Source organism: Zosterops lateralis (assembly GCF_965231275.1).
Source record: "Zosterops lateralis genome assembly, chromosome: 18".
Classification (NCBI taxonomy): Eukaryota; Metazoa; Chordata; class Aves; order Passeriformes; family Zosteropidae; genus Zosterops; species Zosterops lateralis.
The window spans coordinates 3,011,734-3,031,669 of NC_139778.1; the positions used below are offsets into that span (position 1 = coordinate 3,011,734).

A 19,936-nucleotide genomic window follows, 5' to 3' on the forward strand; every position below is an offset into this window, starting at 1 on the left:
TCTTATTAAATTATATCTCTGACTTGGAGCCTCTCATTCGTTTTGCTTTCAAACCACAACAGTTCCCCAAGGAGGGGCAGTGGGGTGCTGCTCAGAGAGGGGCTGGAGTGGCCCCCCAGGCCAGCGGGGAGCAGAGGGGGCTCTGCCCGGGCCCGGTGCCCCTCCCGAGGTTCAGGTGTCCTGGAGCATCCCGGTGCCCTTGGCGCTGCTTCCTCCAGCGGCACTGGGAGGTCGCGGGGGTGTTTGGGTTGGGCTGGGGGCTGCGGGCCGTGACCCCACCCCTGCCATGCCCCTGGCACCGTGGGATCAGCTCCTGCCCGCGGGGAAGGGTTTCACAACCCTCCCCATCCCTGGGATCCCGGCCCTTTGCCACAGCCACCCTCCTCCTGCTCCTGGTCCTCTCCCCACCCTCCCTCTGCCCCCGGCTTTGCTCTCTCTCACGAGTGCCTGGGAGAAGAGAAACCCGGCTGTAAATTAACCGGGAGGATTTTTCAGTCTGAGATGTGCACTTCCCCCCTTTCTCCCCCCCTGCAGCGCTGTTATTTCATCTCGGCTGCCAAACTCCTGGGAATTAATCCCGGCCGGCGCTGACAGCGTTTACATTCAGCGCTGCTCAGATAAACCATATCAGCCGGCGCAGCTGAAGAGGAGCCGGGCGCGGAAGGAAGGGCTGGCTCCTGCTCAGTGTCAGCCCCCCTGGGCTGCCAGGGTATTTTCCTGCCTTTTTTTCTTCTCTCTGGGGGCTTTGCTCAGAGCAAGGAGCCACCAAAACCTCCCCACTGGTGAGGATGGCCAAGGTGGGGTTCATACAGTGAAGCCTGGAGCTCCTGGCTCTTATCCTGGTGCAGATAACAGAGAGGAAGAAGGGAAGTGTCCTTCAAGCTGGTGGGAATCTGCAAGCTCTGTCTCCCAAGGCTCCTCATGCTGTGCCACCCCATGGCCATGGCAGCACTTCTTACTGCCAGCTCCCCTGGGATGGGGTTTCACAGGAATTTCAATAGCCTTGTTAAAAACTGCACTGCAGTTATTACATATTCTCTTTCTTAATCTCCCCCTGCAGCTGTATTTCTGCCTGACCCTCACAGTGACCTCCTGGCCCTGCCCTGAGCTGTCACCAGGTGCCAGCAGGATACAGACACACGGTGCAGATGTGTCACCTTTGATCCCACACCAGCACTGGGGTGGTGGAGCCATCATTCCCCAGCTTGTGACAGGCACTGGGCAGGAGCACTGGACCCTGGGGCCAGTGGTGTGGATGGAGGGGCTTTCCTGGCGCTGGAGCATGGCAAGTGGGCTAGGAGCACACCCTGTGCCATGCCTTAGCTATCAAATTCCTCCTTCCCTCCCTCTCCCAGCCCACAGAACATCACTGGGGCCAGCAAGGTGCTTTCTCAGAGTTGGATCTCCATCAGCTCCCTTGGGCAAAGGGTGGCTCCTGGAGAGCAGCATCCCCGGGCTGGGACCCTTGGGAACAGGGTGGGTTTAGCACTCCACAAGCACAGGGTGTGAGCCCATTGTCCCAGCCCCTGGGCCAATTTTCTGGTGTGGTGTGAGCCTCAGCCTCCCACCCTCTCCTTTTCCACCAGCACTTGCAGAGCACTGGTGAGGCCACAGGGTCTGGGTCACGGCGTGATCGTCACAGCCACCCTGACGTGACAGGATCTGGGGGTAAATATTAGTACAAAGTGAAGGGTTGTGTACATATTTTCTCCCTGCAAGGTAATGCTGAAATTCTCTGCTCCTTTTCAACAAGCTGTTGGAAAAAACAGCCCCATTTTAGCTCCCTCTGGCCACTGCTGGTCCTGGCTACTCTCAGCTCAGCGTGCAAAGGTCTAAGAGCTTCGGGTCCCCACTGCAGCCTCCCCACTCCAGAGCTGAGTCCTTTTGCTCGTGGTTTCCCAGACAATGTTTCCCATCTGGAGCAGAGCAGTGTGCAGGCTTTGCTGACTGTTCACTTCCGCCTGGAAGCACGTACAGGATGTGGCAGAGACTCTGAGGATGGCTTATTAATCACATTAACAACACCAAGTGGTTTTTCACCCCACAAGAAAAGACACAGCAGGAGAAGACAGATTGAACCAGGCAGTTATTCCCCTCCCCACATGAGTAGGCCTCTGGATTCCTTCTCTGTGGCCATGGCTGGTTGGGCTCAGTTTTGTGAAGCTGTAAGGAAAGAAAAAGATTCCCCTTGCAAGGCCACCCTTGTAATTGTGGCTTGGGGATTCCAGAGTAGCTCAAGTGCCTGTCCATGCAAAACTACACCACTCCACTGCTGTTTTTTTCCAAAATGCAGGGCTGGAGAACAGCATTGCTGCCCTCAGCCCAACAGGAGAAGTTGACATCAGGATCCCCAAGACCCCTGAGCAGTCTCCAAGGCACCAATCTCTGCCCTCCTCCCCCTGAGAATTGTTTTCTCCCAGCCTTAGTCCAAAACTGGGATTGCTCCCCTTAAAATCACTTGTGGCCAGGTGCTGGTATTTTGTACAACCCTGGTGGGATGGGTTTTCCCATCCCTAAAAGACTGTTCTGTACTCGGGGTAAAAACGAGCACAATAAACAGGATTCCTTGAATTTGTTTTCCAAGCCTTGTATCCCACGCAATGGAGCTTATGGGACCATAGCATGAGTCTGTCTGTTTGTCCATCCATCCTCTGCCAACAACTTTGGAAAGGTTGGCCAGTGTCAACTGAACTCGAGAGGGTCTGTTTTGCAAATGAGGGAGCTGGAAAGACCCATGGGGGGAAACCACAAAGTGACCCAACCCTTCTTGAACCCATCCCCCTGCAACGTGATCCAGCCTCAGTGAGAGGCACAGGAGGAGCCTCCAGGGACTGAGATGCAGAACACTGGGCTGCTGCTGCCCAGGGAGCTGTTTGTTATTTTTACAGGCTGGGAACAGGCTCACAGTCCTTGGTGGTCGTGGTTGCTGCATGTTGTGGCCATCAGTGAGCATTCTGGACTGGCTGGGCTGCCAAAGGCACAGGAATAGCTCCTGATCCAGGGACAGCCCCCACTGGTTTGTACAACATACATGGAAGCCAAGTGAAGAGCCTGGAGGATGGGCAAACCCTTCCCTCCCCACCTGAGTGCACTGCTAAGGTGCCTCCAGCCACCTCTACCACCCTTGGTGGGCACATCCACTCCCTTTGCTGCTGCTTTCCAGCCAACAGTCTCCCTCAGAGTGAGCAGGAACCCCCAGACCCACAGGGCCATGGGACCCACAGGGCCATGGGACAAGCCCCCGACATCCCCTGACCTTCCAGCCACCCCATCAGAAAGAAAGCAAGCAGAGCTGGAGGGAGTTTGATTAATTTATCCACTGAAGATACAAGTTTCAGTTTAATAACACCATTTTGTCCGGTTACAAACATACTAAAAACCTACAAAAAAGAAAAAAAAAAACAAAACAAGTTTACACCCATATACACGGAACGCAGGTATAAAACCAGCACGGAAGCGCCGGGGAACACGAACATGAACAGGATCTGCAGCAGGAACAGGAAAGACACGGAGCTACATCAGACCGTGCACACTCATGTCTGTGGGTCACGCTGGGGCTGCTTCAGACACACTCACAATTAGAGACAACTTCAGCTATGGAAAATAATCAGCGCCGCAGCCTGGCATAGAGCTCAGAACCAGGCAGGTGGTCTTGTCCCTCCCTTCCCCTAAGCTGGTCCAAGGTCAGCACGTGGGTTTCCCTTTGATCCCTCTGTCTGATGGTGCTGGCCCTGAGCAGCCCTCGCTCTGACATCCCCGCACCAGGGCAGCTTCCCCATGGCAAGGGGCAGGGAAGGCTGAGTTCTGGCACCAGAGTCCAGCCAGGTGAAATCTGGTCCCCCTTGAAGTCGCTGGGCACCCCCTCAGACAGTGGGGCGACCCTGCGACCTCTTTCCTGGGACAAGGTGGCAGAGATGTGAGAGGACTCCCCTGGGAGAGCTCAGGGCTTGGCTGCTCTGGGAATTTGCCACCCCCCAAGAGAAGATGAGGTTGGTGGTACAAGGCCTGTAAGGGTTCTGGTGGTGTTGGGGAGGGGGGGGTTCTCTTTAGCTGGGTGCCTGAAGAGTTAACCTGCCATGAACACTGGCCATGGGAGGGGGAGACATGGTGGGTGAGATCTGTGCCCCATCCCAACCCAGTGGCCCCCATTCCCTCCAGTGCTCAACCCCCTCTGACCAAACACGGAGCTTCAGGGCAGGAGACAAGAGTTGGTTGATGTGAGTGGGTGCTGCCAAAGAGAGCCAAGACAAGGTACTCGAGGGGGACCCCAGGGACACCAAATCCCCCCTCACTCAGCATTTCTCTACCTCTGGCAAAGGGCACAAAGGCTTTCCCACCCGGATCACAGCTCCAAGCCCAGCCCTGATGATAATGCCAAGGTGCTGACTGAGCCAGGGTTGGCTGGGTCTAGGGGGCACAGGGGCCCTCCACAGGGCAGGAGAGACACCAGCCAGCCCCCAACGTGCTGGCAATGATGCCCTCAGCCTCAGCTTCTCACCTGTGAGTTCTGGGGGAAAGACTGCAAGTTGGTCCCTTCCTGCCACCACCAAGGAGAGCAAAGCACAGCCTTAGTGTGCCAGGAAGTGAAAGGTCAAGCCTCAAAGAGCAAGACCCGAACAAAATGGGGATAAAGGGGCCCCCAGTCAGCTGTGGTGGGATCAGAGGGGAGCAATGGGCTGGCAGCGACAGGGAGTGGCCGTGCATGGATGTGTGTGTACTGGAGAGCCGTGCACAGAGCCAGGACGCGGCCCCCCTTTCTGCTCTTCCACGTGGCATTTATCAGCCCTGTCATTCCGGAATGGTACTTTTTCCTTATTCTGTTGATCTTCATCTCTCTCCAGATGAGAATGTTCCCGGATTTAAGCAATGCCTCCCCAGCTGTGGGCGTTCGTTTTATCTCCATCTCCTCCCCTCCTGAGCTTTGCCCCTGCTGCCCTCCTGCTTCATGTTACTTCCTATGAAGCTGATAAAAATAAACATGTTTTCGTTTGCATCTATTGGAGTGGCCTGCAATTTGGCTGAGGGGGGGGGTGCTCCTCGAGGGACAGCAGCTGCACACATCTGGATCTGCTTTAGGAAAAAGTGCCTGGAAAAAAGCCCCAAGCCCAGCACATGCACACGTGCAGGCGCACGAGCCCACGGGTCAGTTTGTTCTAGGGATGGAAAAAAGGAAAGGAGAAACCAAAGCACTGTTCAGTGGGGAGGTGGGGGGGACCTCCCTGATGCTGCTTCCCAAAAGCCAAGGCACACGGGTAGGTTGGGTATGAAGGTATGAACATGGAGAATTTCCAGACACTCCAAAGTGGCTTCTCTGCGGACCGGGAGCCCAGTTTTGGTTGTGGGAAGGGAGGGGAAGGGTTTGCGCTGCAAAAATAAAATTCCCACCTGGAGATTATTAACCTTAAAGGTTAATGTGCAAATTTTGTCTAAAGATGAAACATCCCTGTATGGAAACGTCCCTGGCCCGGCATCCGCAGAGCACAGGGAGTACACGAACTCATCAGAAATATGTGCTGCTGGCCTCAAGGCCTTGGCAGGAGTCAGTAAAGCCGTGCTCATGAGAGTCCCGTGATGTGCACACACACAACAATCATCTAACAGTCTTGATCCAAGTGATCCCTCTCCAGTCCTGCACTGGAGGGAAGTTAATGGCTGAACAGGTTTTTCCCATCCATCCCTGCCCCAGCCGTTTGAGGGATGCCTCCACTGACCCTCGAGGGATGAGCAGCCACTGTGACACTCCAGCGTGAGCTGGAGGCAGCAGCTGTTGGCACCTTCACCAGTGCAGGCTGGTGGGCAGAATTTTGGGGCTGCTGACTCCAACTGACAGCCCTCCCCATGAGCAAATCAGCATCACTTGTCACTCTGTGCCCGTCCCTTCCTTTTATAAGCCCCTGGATCTTGCATGCTGCCATGCCAAGGACAGCTGTGCCTGAGCTGTTATTGCCAGCCAGCTCTCTGTGGATGCCCAGGACATGCCATTGCTCCAGGCCCCATTGCTCCCCTCCACCAGGGCTAATGTGGGATGTAGAAAGGAAGGAACTGCAAGGCCAGAGTGGCTGTAGTGACATTACTGGAGTCCTAGGGGTATTTTGAGACATAATAAACCTGTTCCTGGGGATGATTAAAAGCACAGGTGAGCAAAGGAGGAGTTTCTGTCAGTCTGTTTGCTCTGGAGGAGGGAGGTCAGCCTGGGAGAGTAACTACTGCCCCCTCCTGCAGTGTCCCCACGGTGGAGGGATGTCCCCAAGATGGCTGTAGGGATCCCAGTTGGAACTGCGGGCTTGTTGCCTGTCCAGCTGGCATCCAGGAGAGGAGCTGGTCTCTCTCAGGAAGCTGCCAGCTCTCCAGGACAGCGGTGGAGCAAGGCCAGAGGAAATCTCAGAAGGGAACTCTCCTCCTACTTCAACAGATAACATTGCCCTTAATGCTAGAGCTCTAAAAATAGCAGAGGCCTTTAGGGAAATATTGGGTGGCAAGGATTCCAAAGCTTCCCAGCACATCTGACATTTCATCCTCAATCCTTTGCCATTCAGTTCCCAGAAATCTTGTAAATCCAACCACACGTGGGCAGGAGGCAAAGGGGCTGCTTCTCCTCCCTTTTTCATAACTGCAGGGGAAACTGAGGCACAAGCCAGGCAGACTCACCCGGAGGTTCAGGAGGAGTTGGTATTGGAGGCAGGATGAGTGTTCCAAGCCCTGCACCCACATTTTGGGGGTGTGGGAGAAGCCTTTGTCAGGCACAGGCAGGAGCACTGCTGTCCCCAGGAGGGACACAGCTCCTGCGTGGGCTGATTTCTACCAGGCACTTTGTTTGGAGGAACCCAGTTTTACCACGGGGGCAGAAATATGCTCTATACAAGGTATTTATTAATTTTAACAGAGAAAGGACCTTTCCTCACACCCAGAAATCCCTCCTGATATGTCAGTGCCATCTTTCCTCCTCCTGGTCACAGCCTGATCCCGCTTCTCACCGAGAGGGCAGAGCTGGGCAGACAGACCTGCACACACCAGCTCCCAGGGCAGTGGCACATCGTGTGCCACCTCAGCCCATCCTCAGGGGGATGAAGGGCAGTGGGTGGGCTCACCAGCTCCCCACATATGGCACAGGGATCCCACCTACACACCGTGCTCTGAGCCATGAGGAGAGGCAGCCCAAAGGCATCCCCCTCCTTCCCATCTCTGGTGCTGTGGGAGCTCTGCTCTCCCACCCCAGGAGGGTTTGCAGCAGCCAGCCAAGGACAGGGACTGTGGGGGACAGGAGAGGTGATGTGCTGCCCACCTGGAGCACAGGGTGATGGGCACCCAGAGTGGCTCTGGCTGTCAGCCCTGCCACCCTGCCAGGTGATACAGAAAGTGCAAAGCAAAGCGTTCTCGGTGCCAGCCAGAGGTCTCCATGTGTGCCCCCAAAGCCAGGGCTGCCCCGGGGCTTTGCATGGAAAGTGAGGGTTGTGTTGTTCGTCAGTGAACAGGGCAGCAGCACTTGAACAAGGGACTGAGATGGTGCAAGTGAGGTGCAGGATTTGGGAGGTGGTGATGGACAGGCCAGGACAGGAAGATGGAGCCAACAACCAATGCTCTCCCCTCGCCCTCTGCATCCCCTTCCAGCGTCCCCTGCAACTGCTTCACCCGACCCACCCACACCCTTCATGTGGTTTTTTTGGCTTATTTAGTTTGTTTTTAAACCCCATGGAGATCAAATTGTGACTTGGCAGCTGACAGAACTGGCCCTACCGGGCTCCCCAAACCGAGCAAAGATCTTGAGAAGAGACCAGAGAGAAGTCCTGGGGTGAGCGAAGCCCTCCCTGCCCCTCTGGTGGCCCCCTGGGCGCTCACAGGGTGGCAGTGGGGTACTGAGCCCAGCCCACCTCCTTGTAGGCTGCTGTCACGTGGGTGTAGATGAGGGTCTTCATCTTGGTCCAGGCTCCGTGTGCCTCGGGGGTGAAGTCATTGGGGTACTCCTCAGCAATCACCTCCAGCATGACCCCAGTGAGTTTCTGAGGGGAGGCAGACAGCAAGCAAAGGGTTACTAACTCTCCAGGGTGATGCTCACAGGAAATTTAGTTTTTTTCCTACAAAAACACTTGAATCCTGTTGCTGTCTCTAGGGCATAGAAGTCCTGGGGGTCTGTGGGCACCCCTGGGAGCAGACAGGACAGGTAACCAGCCTGCCCAGGCAGCAGGGCAGAGACCCAGGCATGAGGAGGGAGCTGCTTGCAGGTTGAAGCATCTCCCCAGTCTGGGCACCTCAGGTTATTTACAGAATCACAAAATATTCCAAGGTGGAAGGGACCCATAAGGATCATCAAGTCCAACTCTTAAGTGAACGGCCACATGGGAATCAAACCTGTGATCTTGGTGTCATTACTCTAACCAGTTAATCGGCCAACTAATTGAGTCCCTGCTATCATGCCTAATTTCCAAAAGAAGGGGCACACAACCACAAACATAGACACAGCCAGGTGGGTTTCCCTGGGCAGGGGGAGGTACTGGCTCCTCTGGCACTGGCTGTATGTGGGGATGGTGGTCTCCACAGTGTCACAGTGGGGACATTTAAGCTGTGTGGGGAGCAGCCCCCACGTCCAGCCAAGGACAGGCAGCGCTCACCACAGCTCTTGCTCCCCCCCCTCCTTTTCCTAAAGCAGCCCAAAGGTTATTTTTGCTCCTATCCTTTACCTTAAAGTAGATGGGCTCCACTTTGTGCTTGAGGGCGTGGGCCTTGCCCACCAGGGCCAGGACAGAGGAGACCTTTTCAGAGTCGTTGAGGTTCTCCACCACAGTGTTGATGGCCCCCATGACTCTCCGGGCGTGCTTGCGCAGCTGCAGGCTCCTCTCCATCTCCAGAGGGTCCTCCATGTGCTTGAACTGGCTGAAGTACTGCTTGGCCGAGGGGAAGTTCACAAAAAACCTTCCAGAAAGAACAGACAGGAAATGCCATCAGGAGGGGGAGAGCAGGCTGAGGGGTTAAAGCAAAGCATGAGGGATGGAGATGCTGGAAGCCAACCCTGCATCTTACAGAGCTCGGGGTGATTTTCCTATCAAATTCCCCAGGAGCTGCAGCATTCAGCTGTCTGAAAACCAGAAGGTTGATGCCTTTTTCCCAAACCCCATCTGTTACAAGGTCATCACAGCTGGATATTCACAAAGCAGAAGCAAGACTGAGTTCTTGATGCCCAGAGATGCCACCCAAGCGTGCCAGATGCTGGATGTGTGCCCACACATCAAAACATCACACCCTGCCTCAGAGAGCTGAAGATGAGCATGAAAACCTCTTTTTATCCTATCCATCCTCTCCTTGCCCCCCTTCCTTGCTCCCATGGGCTTTATTTCTCCAGTGCCACCCAGAACAATCTCCTTTTGTCCAAGTTGCCCCACCTTTGAAGACCCCACCAGCATCTCTAGCAGTACCTAAGGCCTGAGCTGATGTCCCCATTCATTTCTGACACTTTTCCCAGCACAAAGATACTCCAAAAACTCACCAGCCCCTCTGGGGGGTGGGTGTGCCTGGGGACCCTCTTTTTTACAGGATTAAATCAACCCAAACGAAATACAGGTGAAAGAAATGAAGTTGTGGTCACACTGGTATGCTGAGCTCCCTGGGGAGGTGGAGGGTTGGAGGGGGCAGGGGGTTGAAGGGCACAGGGTAACAGGGAGCAGGGCTGGAGCCATCAATGGCAACACCAACCATGCCAGGATTGCAGCTGGGGCTGACACTTGAGTCACATTAACCACCCCCTTCCACTTAATTTATGCAGGAGAGAACCACGTCAGTGTTTGTTCCCTGCTTTCACCCAGCTCCCTCCCTCCTACGGGGCTCTCCCTGGCTCCTGGACTGGTGGAGGATACTCAGGAGGCAGCAGAGTGCTCCCAGGCTGTCCCCCATCATTCCTAGCTCCAGGCACACTGTCTGCTCCCCTTCCCAAGCACCATTCCAAACCACGGGAACCTGAACCCATCCCACCTCTCTCTCCAACCATCACTTCTCCTCTCCAGAACCGGGTGGGATCCTCTTCCCCACTCACCACTCCATGAATAATCACAATATTGAGTACCAGGCTCCTTTACCAATTTGTTATCCTCCTTTTTTCCCTCTCCCTTCCTTCCCCCGCTCCCTTGGCTTGTGAAAGCTTGGGGGCATTGCCAAGGAAGCGGCATGAAGCAGCGCCTGGAGTACACCACCACTTCTGTTGCTTCCCCAAGGCATCTGGGATTCATCAGATGGCCCAAAATAGGTTTTGGAGGTGTGAAGAGTGTGCAGCAGAAAGGGTGGGGGAGGAAGGAAGGTGGAAGGGGGAGACAAGGTGTTGCTTTTAAAACCCAGAGGGGACCTGTGACAAAACTCCTCTTGTTGTTGTGCAGCCGCCTCCTCCCAGCTCCTCCTGACACATCTGGGCCCTGTCGGGAGAAATCACTCCCAGGCCTGGCTGTCTCCAGCTCCTGCTGCCACAGAGATGTTTGGTCCTTCAGCTCAGAGCTGTCAGAGAGGTGCTGGGGGATGGAGCTGCCCAGAACTGCATGGATAACATCATTCCCAGGATTTAAGGCTTCTGCCCTGGACATTTTCCCCACAGAAGGGCAAATGTTCCACTCTGGTTTAATGGAACTCTTTTTTCCAGCTGGGCTCAGCATGCCTCTGCCCCCATCCCATCCCTCCTCACCTCAACTCAAGCTGTTGGAGGTCCAGTCACCCAGCAAAGTCTCCCAGCTCCAGCAGAGATCATCCTGCTGGGGTCAGAGCTAAGGGTTTTACCATCCCTGCTAGTGGATCTTTCCCCTGAACAGGCTCCCCCCAGGCACTGGGAGCAAGGGATGTCACTGGAAGTAGGACCTGCTGCCCCAGCCAGGGGGTGGAGGCTGCCAGCTGGTCCCTGCATGCCTCAGCCTCGGAACCCCAAACCACAGGGAGCTCCCTGAAAAGCTGTATTTTATCTCAGCTGAAGGGCAGGATGTTCTGAAGGCATGGGAAATGAGTTGAGAAAAATTCCTGGTCTGAACCAGGAAGGGAATAACAAAGAGGGACTGACCTCTGCATCGCCAGGATTTACAGTGTGTCCCCAAAAGGAGAAGTGCCAAGAGGAGACACTGGGACCATCACCTCCACCTCTCCCCAGTTTTGGCCAGATATGCCAGGAGCAAAAACTAGTTAAACCTTTAAAATACCCCAACCTGTGTAAGACCAGACCAACGAAGGATCCAAATACTTGGTTTCCAACCTTTCCCTGCTTTGCAGAGCCTCAGGCTGACAACCTACAGGAGCTGAGCCCAGCCGCTTTCCCAGGGGATCAGGACAGCAGCGGGGCTGGGGATGTAAAACCAGCAAACCCTCAGCTCATGTGTTCATTCAGTCCAGTGTCTGTTGGATTTCTTTGGTGGAGAACTGAAACAGAGGAGCCCTAAAACATCTTTGCTTCGTGCAAACCCATGGATGGCCAGAGAACTGCAGCCACCTCTCCTTGGAGAGCAGCAGGCGCCTGCAGCAAGAACTTCTGCCTGGAGCAAATATTTGAGCTGTCAAACCACAGAGAAGAGGAAAGGAGGCTCAGTCAGTGGTAGTTGTTAATAAACAGAGAAGATTAATTTAACACAAAGGTTAAATATAACCAGAGGAAAGAAGGAAAAACAAAAGAAATAAAATAACTCCAACAATAGTGAGTTAGAAGAGGTGTTGGTTGGGGTTTTTCCATCTACAGAAAATTTTGAGAGTTCAAACCTCTCAGGCTCTGGAAGTTTTTTGGATCATTATGCATGTGTGTCTGTGATTTGGGCTTTTTTTCTCCATCAGAGTCATTAAAAGATGATATTTACCATTGCATATCACACAAAATGATGATTGATAGGAAGCAGATGCCTGCATACCGATCTCATTAAATTTCTTTTTAAGCGATTCCATTCCCCACCCGCTAATTTGTACTCTGCCAGCTACATCTGGACCCAGAGGACAGGATGTCAGGATTGCTTTTCCTCTCTCTTTTGCCCTTATAACAACTTTAAGGACACAACCATTCCCAGTAGCAGAGCCAAAGGAAATAATTAAGGTGCAAACCCACTGCAGTTACTGGAAACCTGTTTTCTATTAGGGGAGAGCGGTGTCTCCTCCATCTCCCCCACCCTCCTCCCTCTCTCCAGAGCACACAGAGCAAATCCTGCATGGAGGAAACCTCCAGGCACAGCCACCTCCTTGCTTCCCCAGCTAGAAAAAGGACACCTGGATGATGCCTGGTCCCCCCAAGCACCTAAACCCTTGATACTTCACTTACCCTATTTGCAAACTGTGGGGTGAAAATGCTCGTGAACCTTCAGATCTGCTGGGAGGCTTCAACTGAATCCCCAGCCAGCACTTGGAGACTGTTTTTTTCCTAGATTTCCACAGAATCATTTAGGTTGGAAGAGGTCTTTCAGATCACCAAGTCCAACTCTGAACCCAGCACTGCCAAGCCCACCACTAACACACGTCCCCAAGTGCCACATCTACACATCTCTTGAATCCCTCCAGGGTTGGTGACTCAACCTACCAATGCTTTCATGTTTTCTCTCGGCTCGTCCCTCTACGTGGGAGAAACTCTAAGGCAGCCTGGAGCCTCCCGTGTCCCTTTTCAAACCTCTCCTTCCAACTCCTCTCTGCTCGGGTGCCCACAAAGCAGCTGATAATGGGTAGGCAGGTGGTGTGTGATGCTGCTATTTATTATGCCGAGGGCTGTCTCACCGCTTCGCCTGCACGTTCCCCCTGCTCCTCACAGCCACCTGTAGCCCATCATCTCCTTTTCAGGCCGGGGAAATGCTGCTGGCTCTGCCTGGGTGTTTACCAAGCCCAGGGTGAGGAAGGTCTCAGCCGTGTCGATGCCACAGCTCAGCAAGACAGAAAAAGGCAAATCTAACGAGTAGGAAGAGGATGGTGCCTGCCTGCTCCCGTGGCCTCTCTCTGACAGCTCCTGGACAGGTGGAGATGGTGGTGGGCAACGTCTCCAGCTTTGTCATGGGAGGGCTGGGGGGAAAAGGGCCAAGGCCCCCATCCACACACTAATGTTAAATTCAACTTATATTTTACAGCTGAGAGAAATGTGTAGCTCCTCCTTCCTCCAGGTGAAGCCTACATCCCATTGCAAAGCCTTGGGGGCAGAATCCAGCACAACACTGAACTGTGCTCAGAGGCTGTGATGCCCCAGTGCCCAAGGCAGAGGGACCAGGACACCCCAGCGAGGCTGGGACTGGACTCAGCAGCAAAGATTACACCAAATAGATGAGCTAGAAACCCCCAGAGGCACATCCTGCTCACTGCTGTGTGCACAACTCACATCTCCAAGTCCTCATTGCTGTTCTGTACCCCTACCACATATGTGGATTCAGCCCAAAGCCTCTTGGCTGATGGATGAACCTTTAGGGTAGGGGTAAGGACACCTTTCACAGGAGAAGTGAATAAATAGCACCAAAGTGGCTTTCCCAGGTGTCTCTGGAGACCTACCTCCCTTAGAGCTGGAGAAGACCCCTGGCTGGGTAGGGAGGTAGGTGACACACATCCACAAGGACACAGTCCGTGCTCCACCACAGCTGTGACCCCGCGTGTCGCTGGTGTCCCCCACCGCCTCTCCCATCCCAACGCTCCCTTGGCCATTTCCAGCGGCCCCGGCTCAGCCCTGCCTGTGCTCGGGCAGGATCGCCAGCCAGGCAGGCATCACTCCGCGTTCCCCAGGCACTCTCAGCGCCTGCCAGCCCGGCCGGGGCTGTCCTGACATTTCCCTGCCGCTCGTTAATGAGCCCTGAAGCTCCGCCGCAGCATCCTCATTACCGGGGCCGGCTGGCGGAGCGATTGTCGCGGCTGGTACCGACCCATCCTTAGCCACAGCCAGGGAAACTGTCCGGGGAAACTGCTCACCCTCTGTGCCCTTTGCTTGCCTTGGTCACGGATGTCCTCGCAGCTCTCGGGGTGTTGAGTGGGATTTTTCTACCCCCACGAGGCTGGAAAGTGATGCAAGGGCAGAGCGGGGACAGGGGACATGGGAAAGGCTCTTCTTGGACATCCCAAGAGCTGCTGGCAGCTCCGGGGTCATGGCTGGTGCGAGATGTGCCACAGGCATTCCCACACAGCTGCCCTGGCCATGAAGGAAGCCAGAAGGGCTGGTCCGAGGAGCTGTGATCAGAGACAACACAGCCGTAGGAGAAGGGGCTGTTTGAGACTGAGCTTATTAAACCCTCACTCGCCCCCTCACTGCTCATGGAGAGATTGTTAGGGTGGGAAATGTCCTTCCTGCTCTCTGGCTCTCCTTGTCCCCACAAAAACATCTCCCCAGCTTGACCACAACCATTTATGAGCATGAGACAGGGACACTGCTGCTGGTCTTTTCACTGGGCCCTTTCAAAAAAGAGATATTACATCTCTCTGAGCCACTTTGCCCTGAAATGTATCCTTCATCAGCTGGGAATGGAGCCTTTCCCTATAGACGCCTCCTCAAAACACATGTTGGCTTTGGGGGTAGCTGCAAAATCCCTTCTTTAAATGCTATTTTTGGGTAGATTCAACCCATACTTTTTTGATTCAGCTGGAAAAAAAGGTTTTCTGCACTGCCAGACTCATTACTCAGATTTTTTGCTATTTTAACCTAGAACTCACAATAATGTCTGGCATCCAAGGAGTGCTTTCATATTTTAAAGCTCTTCTCAAACTGTCTGAATCCAGGTGTGTTTGCTCAGACTAAGCAGCCGTCGAAATCCAGGAGCCTGATCCTGCATTGGCAAACCTTTTGCTTCCCCTCCTACACCTCTTGTGGGGGAAAAGCACATCAGGTGTGATGGAGAAGGTGGAAATTTGGAAAGCTGATGGCTCTGAAATGTAGATGGAGGGAACAGTGATGGAGAAGCCCTGTGGAGCCAGCACAGCCTGCGTTGCCTGCACTTGGCGTGGCATTAACATTTGGGGCAGATTCTCCTGGGATCTAATAGAAACTATCCCTAGGTTTTATCCCCTGATGGAATCCATAAAGTTTTGTGGTCTCACATCTGTGCCTGTGGTACGTGTGTGTGGGTGTGGGAGCGAGTGTGTGCTGGCCGGGACAGGCTGTGGTTTTAGCCCTGGGGCTTTAGCTGGGCTTGGTAGGAAAGGAGAGAGGGTCCCAAACCTCCCCTGATGTTCATCCCTGGGTGCTGCAGAGGGCTGAGCCACCCCAGGTGTTTGCATCCCCCAGCTCTGTCTCAGAGTATTTCCTATAAACTATTGGAAGGAAAGAAGGGGGACCCTGGGGAGGGACAGCCACACGCTGGGGCTCCTGCACTGCACAGCGAGGGTAATGCAGGTCATGAAGGCTGCCCTGCTCTCCTGCTCTGAGCTCTGTGGTGAGGGGGGGTTCAAAAAGAGCTGATTCCTAAATAACAGATGGAGAAACTGAGGTGCAGCAATGAGCCTAGAGGCATGGGGAGGCTATGGAAGAGCTTCAGCCCAGGGCTCCCAGCCGGCCCACTTGGGAGCCACTCAGCCAGGAGGCACAGCCTGAGCAGCTCCAGCCTCCAGCTCCAGCCCCAGCTCCTACTCCAGCTCCAGCAAGGGTTAAGGCAGCTGTGAGATGGAGCCTGCAGAGGCCCCCGAGCTCCAGAGGAGGAAGATGAGCGTGGTGAGTAGACTCTGCTTCCTCCGGGGCGAGGTTCCCCACCGAGGAAATTGTCAATTAGCAACATAGTTTTAACCACAGAGCACAGATTCCCAGGATCCGGTGGCTGCTCAGCCCTAGTCCCCATTATTCTTGTTTGTGTCCCCCGGGGTCCCAGAACTCTGTGAGATCAGGGACCCATCGTGCTAGGGCAGGACCCCAGGGGCTTGCTGTGGTTCAAGCACCAGCAGCAGCCATGAAGGATGGGAACATGATGCCCAGCTCTGTGTCTCAGTTCCCCCACCTGCAAAGCGTGGATAGGCTGGGGATGGAGGGGTAGGATGGTGATTAAGGGCAGAGGGAGCTGGACTGGGTTCCTGGGATGGCAGCACTGCAGACCCCCCATCACTGCCTTTTGGGGGCCATTGCTGCCTTCCTGCCTCCCCCCTTGGGGCACAGGACCAGATTAATTTCAGAAGTGCTGCAACCCCCCAACCGTTCCACATGGGAAAATGTAATTCCCTACCCTCAGCAGCTCTGAAGGGATGGAGAGAGGATGGAGCAGGTAAGCAGGGAGAGAACCCTCTGCCACCAGGCACAGCCAAGTCTCTGGTCACAACCCTGAACACAGAAGTGCTGACAGATTTACCTGCTCTCACCACTCTGCCCGTGGGGGTTGCACCAAAGACGGGTCCACAGCCACGCATCCCCCTTCCTTCTCCCTGTCCACACCTGTGCAAACCCCCTTCTGCCTCAGTTTCCCTAGCCAGGCGAGCAGGACCACCAGGTGAAGCAGGCTGACCGGGGTGGCTCCCAGCCCCCGGCACGCTGTGTGTGTGCCCACCCGGGTCACCTGGCACCGACCCCACCAGGGCCGCCCGCTGCCCCCTCCCCAGCCCCGACCTCTGGAGCTGCTGAATCATGTCTTGGGAAGCGGCTGCCGCCGGCCAAGGCTCCCAGCGGCCTCCACGCCTGACCCACTTCTCCCGGCGGCTGCTGCCAGCTGCCAGAGCAGCCCGAGAGCGGCCGGTGCTCCCAGGCCCGGCCAGGGCTGCCCTGCTTTCCTTACCATGTGCTTCCCCAGGGAGCTCAGGTGCCGCTCAGAGCTCACAGGGGGCTCAGAGCAGCAGCACAAAGACCTCTCTGGGGACAGGGCTTGTGACCTGGGGGACAGCTGTGCCATGCGGGTGCAGGTGGATGTGCTGCTCCAGCCGGTGCTGCTGGAGGGGATGGTACCTCTCCCAGATTGCATCACTATCGCCAGGGACGTGCCAGACCTCACTTTGAGTTTTCCAGGGAAGCTCTGGCTGAGGGAGCAGCTGGTGGGTTTAGCTGGGATGTGCCAGGGCATGTGCCATGACTAAGGATGTAAAGACTTCCAAAGAGCCAGAGTTCACTCTAGCAGGCAGTTCTGTCCTGCCCTGTTGTCACAGCACAGAAAACCTTCACCACAGTGCACAACTCTGCCTGAATTAAAAAAAAAAAAAAAAAAAAAACCAACAAAAAAAACACCCACCAACCAAACAAAAAAAACAACAAACTGGACCAAAAACTTCTGCTGGGAAAGTTTAAGTTGGGACCAGAGCTCAGCCGCCTGGTCCCCACTGCCACACCTCAATTCCCCTCATGCCCAGTCCTGCTCCGAGCACCGTGGGGACTCCACAAGCAATGAGTTGTCCTGGGTGAATCCTCCATGGCATTGCCGCAAGTTCCTCACTGCCAGCCGTAGGCACACAGCCACTCTCCCTGTGTCTGTGGTGGGCACCTGGAAGTGCTGGCAGCTGGAGCCATGGCATGACCCAGGTGCTGGGCAAGGGGCTGGCCATGCATGGTGCCCAAGCCTCGAGCTGAACCTCATGGGATGAGGCTGAGAGGAATCTTGTAACCCCCAGATCTCTGCCATTTCTGCTTCAAGCCCAGCCTAGGTAGGTTTGGTGTCCCCAGCCACGGAGCTGTCACACCTCCTGACTGCCCTGACTGCCTACAGGGGCTGGGAGCCATGGGAGAAGGGGCTCAGACATCAGCTGGCTCTGAAAGAAGGAAATATTTGTGAAGGAGGTGGAGAGGGGGCTCCAATGTCACTTTGGAATCTGCAAAGGGGTCTTGGTAAGAAAATCTCATTGCAGTGCTGGCAGTGAGCCTGGAGGGGAACTGGCTCTGCTCACTGTGATGTCCAGGGAGGCTCTGCTCCCTGCAGACCCCGTGGGCTCAGGGCTTTAGCTCAGTCAACTGAAAAACTTTCAGATGATTATTAGTAAACAGCACATCCATCCAAGGGGGTCCCTGTGCACCCACAGTCCCCTGCTGCAGGAGAAAACAGGAAGGACACAACCCAGTCCCAGGTCTCCTACCTGGGGCGCCTGGTGCTTGCTCCAGGTGGGAGTCTGACCAGGGACATCCCAGCACTACCGACCCCAGGGATGAGTGGTGTGACTCTCTGGACAGGATCTTTGCTGTTTGCCAATAGGTCATTGCAGGCATCTCTCCTGCCCCTCTCCTTGCCCTGCCCGTCCTCCCATCCCCTCCTAAATAAGGGAAACGGCCTGTTGGTGCCATACCCCACTGATACCCCAAAGTCCCAGTGCCAGTGGCACCCTGTGGGATTTCCGCTTGGCACCTTCCCGGTGTACCTGGACGTGGTTTTACTCCCAGACAACACAAGAACCCCCACCTGCCTCTGCTTCTCTCTTCCAGAGCATCTCCCCTGGCCCGGTTGCAGGTGCAGAGCTTTGAGCTGCTGTCTGTGCCCCACTGCCATCGGGAGATGCTCCTCACCCCCCTGCCGGGGCTGCTGTCCCCCCCTGCCCCCTCTCCCGCCCGTGCCCCCCACATTCCCCTTCCACCGCCAACTTCAGCGCTCTCCTTCCCGCCGACGCTGCCGCCGGAGGGACAGATGGTGCCCTCGGAGACACACCTGCTTGGGTTTTATCTTGGCTCCCAACTTGCATTATTTCACCCGCCAGCCTGCTACGGCCCCGTGCCATCCGCACGCCGCTCCCTGGGGGGGCCAAAACCCCCAGAGCCCCGACCCGCCCGGCCCCGGGGCTGAGCTCCCCCCGCCCCCGCCGCCCCCCCGGCCCGGCCGCAGGTTAAGGTGACCTTTGCATGGAAGCAGCTTCCCCCAAAGTCCCCGGCAAGGCTCCCCCCGCTCCCCCTGCCACTGCCACCCGGCTCAAAGGTGTGGGAATCCGAGGAGCGCTGTGAATCCCTCCCTGCTCCCAGGCAGCAAATACACCCAGCCAGCTCCCCACTCGCTGTCATTCATCTCCACTCAGTTCTATATATTGTTCTGCCTCTCTCAGCTATAAAGAGATTCAGTTGGATTTGCTGCTTCCTTTTTTTTTCGGTTTGTTTTTTAAATACCTGATGAGTATGGAGACCCCAACGTCCTCGCAGTTTGCATATACTCTGCTCCATATCTCTTGAATAACCTTTTTTTCTGCGTCTGAAATCTCTTCACTTCTTTCCCATCTCTCAATCTCCATTTCTCCCTGGACTTTCTCCATGAAAAACAGCCGGCAGGATCCTCCGGGAAGCCAGGAGGAGATAAAGAGAGATGTGTGTGAGCGGGTATATCCTGCGAGAGGAGACAAGGTGTTTGCTCGGCAGCTCTGCGACGTGTGGATGTGTGTGTGTGTGAGAGAGAGTGTGTGTGTGTGTGAGTGCAGCTGCCTGTCAGCGTGTTTAGATATGGAATTTAAAAAATATCCCAGAGGAATGATGCGTGTGATTAGATTTGAGATCTCCTAGTGCTGTCCATGGCTGTAGTTAGCTTCTGCTCGCCTCGGATGTGTGTGGCTGACTGATGAGGAACTGCCTAAAAGTAAAATATTCAAAGGCATTGCAAGACCAGCCTCTTCACCAATGTGTGAACGTGAGCTCACTTTCTCCCTCTCTCCTCCTCTCTCCCACTCCTCCCTCCTTTCCTTTTTTTTTTTTTTTTTTTTTTTTTTTTTTTTTTTTTTTTTTTTTTTTTTTCTCTTTCTCCCTGAAAGGGAGGGATGAGAGAGATGTTCTGGGCAACATCAGGACGGGGCTGGCGGGGGGAGGTAGTGCTGGAAGTTTTTTTTCCAGCCCTTCATAAACAGCTCAGAGGAAATTCAGAATCCAGAGTGCTGAGTTAAAGTTAGCCCAAGCGCTGGCTGCGCCAATTTCTGCCCCGGCTCTGCTCTTTGCACTCCCTGATTCTGCAGGAGGTGGTGTTCAGGACAGACCCCTCACCTCCAATTCCTGGGCTGCAAAGAGAGCCGGGTTGAGAGGGGAGCACGAGGCTTCCCCACTGCGAGAATCTCTCTGTCCCCCAAAAGAGATCATGGTCTGTCCCATAGGGACTTTTTTAATGCTGAGAATTTGCTTTCCCTT

The 19,936-nt window shown here is 54.9% G+C and overlaps 1 protein-coding gene across 1 annotated transcript; it reads right to left on the reverse strand.

Annotated features, from left to right (window-relative positions):
• Positions 1 to 3,299: 3,299 nt before the first annotated feature.
• On the reverse strand, positions 3,300 to 19,494 carry CYGB (cytoglobin). Its single transcript, XM_083874510.1, has 3 exons — positions 18,938 to 19,494; positions 8,676 to 8,907; positions 3,300 to 7,997 (listed from the first exon to the last, which is right to left on the reverse strand). The coding sequence occupies exons 1-3, from the start codon at positions 19,078 to 19,080 to the stop codon at positions 7,833 to 7,835; spliced, it is 540 nt and encodes a 179-aa protein (XP_083730636.1). The 5' UTR covers positions 19,081 to 19,494; the 3' UTR covers positions 3,300 to 7,832.
• Positions 19,495 to 19,936: the final 442 nt, after the last annotated feature.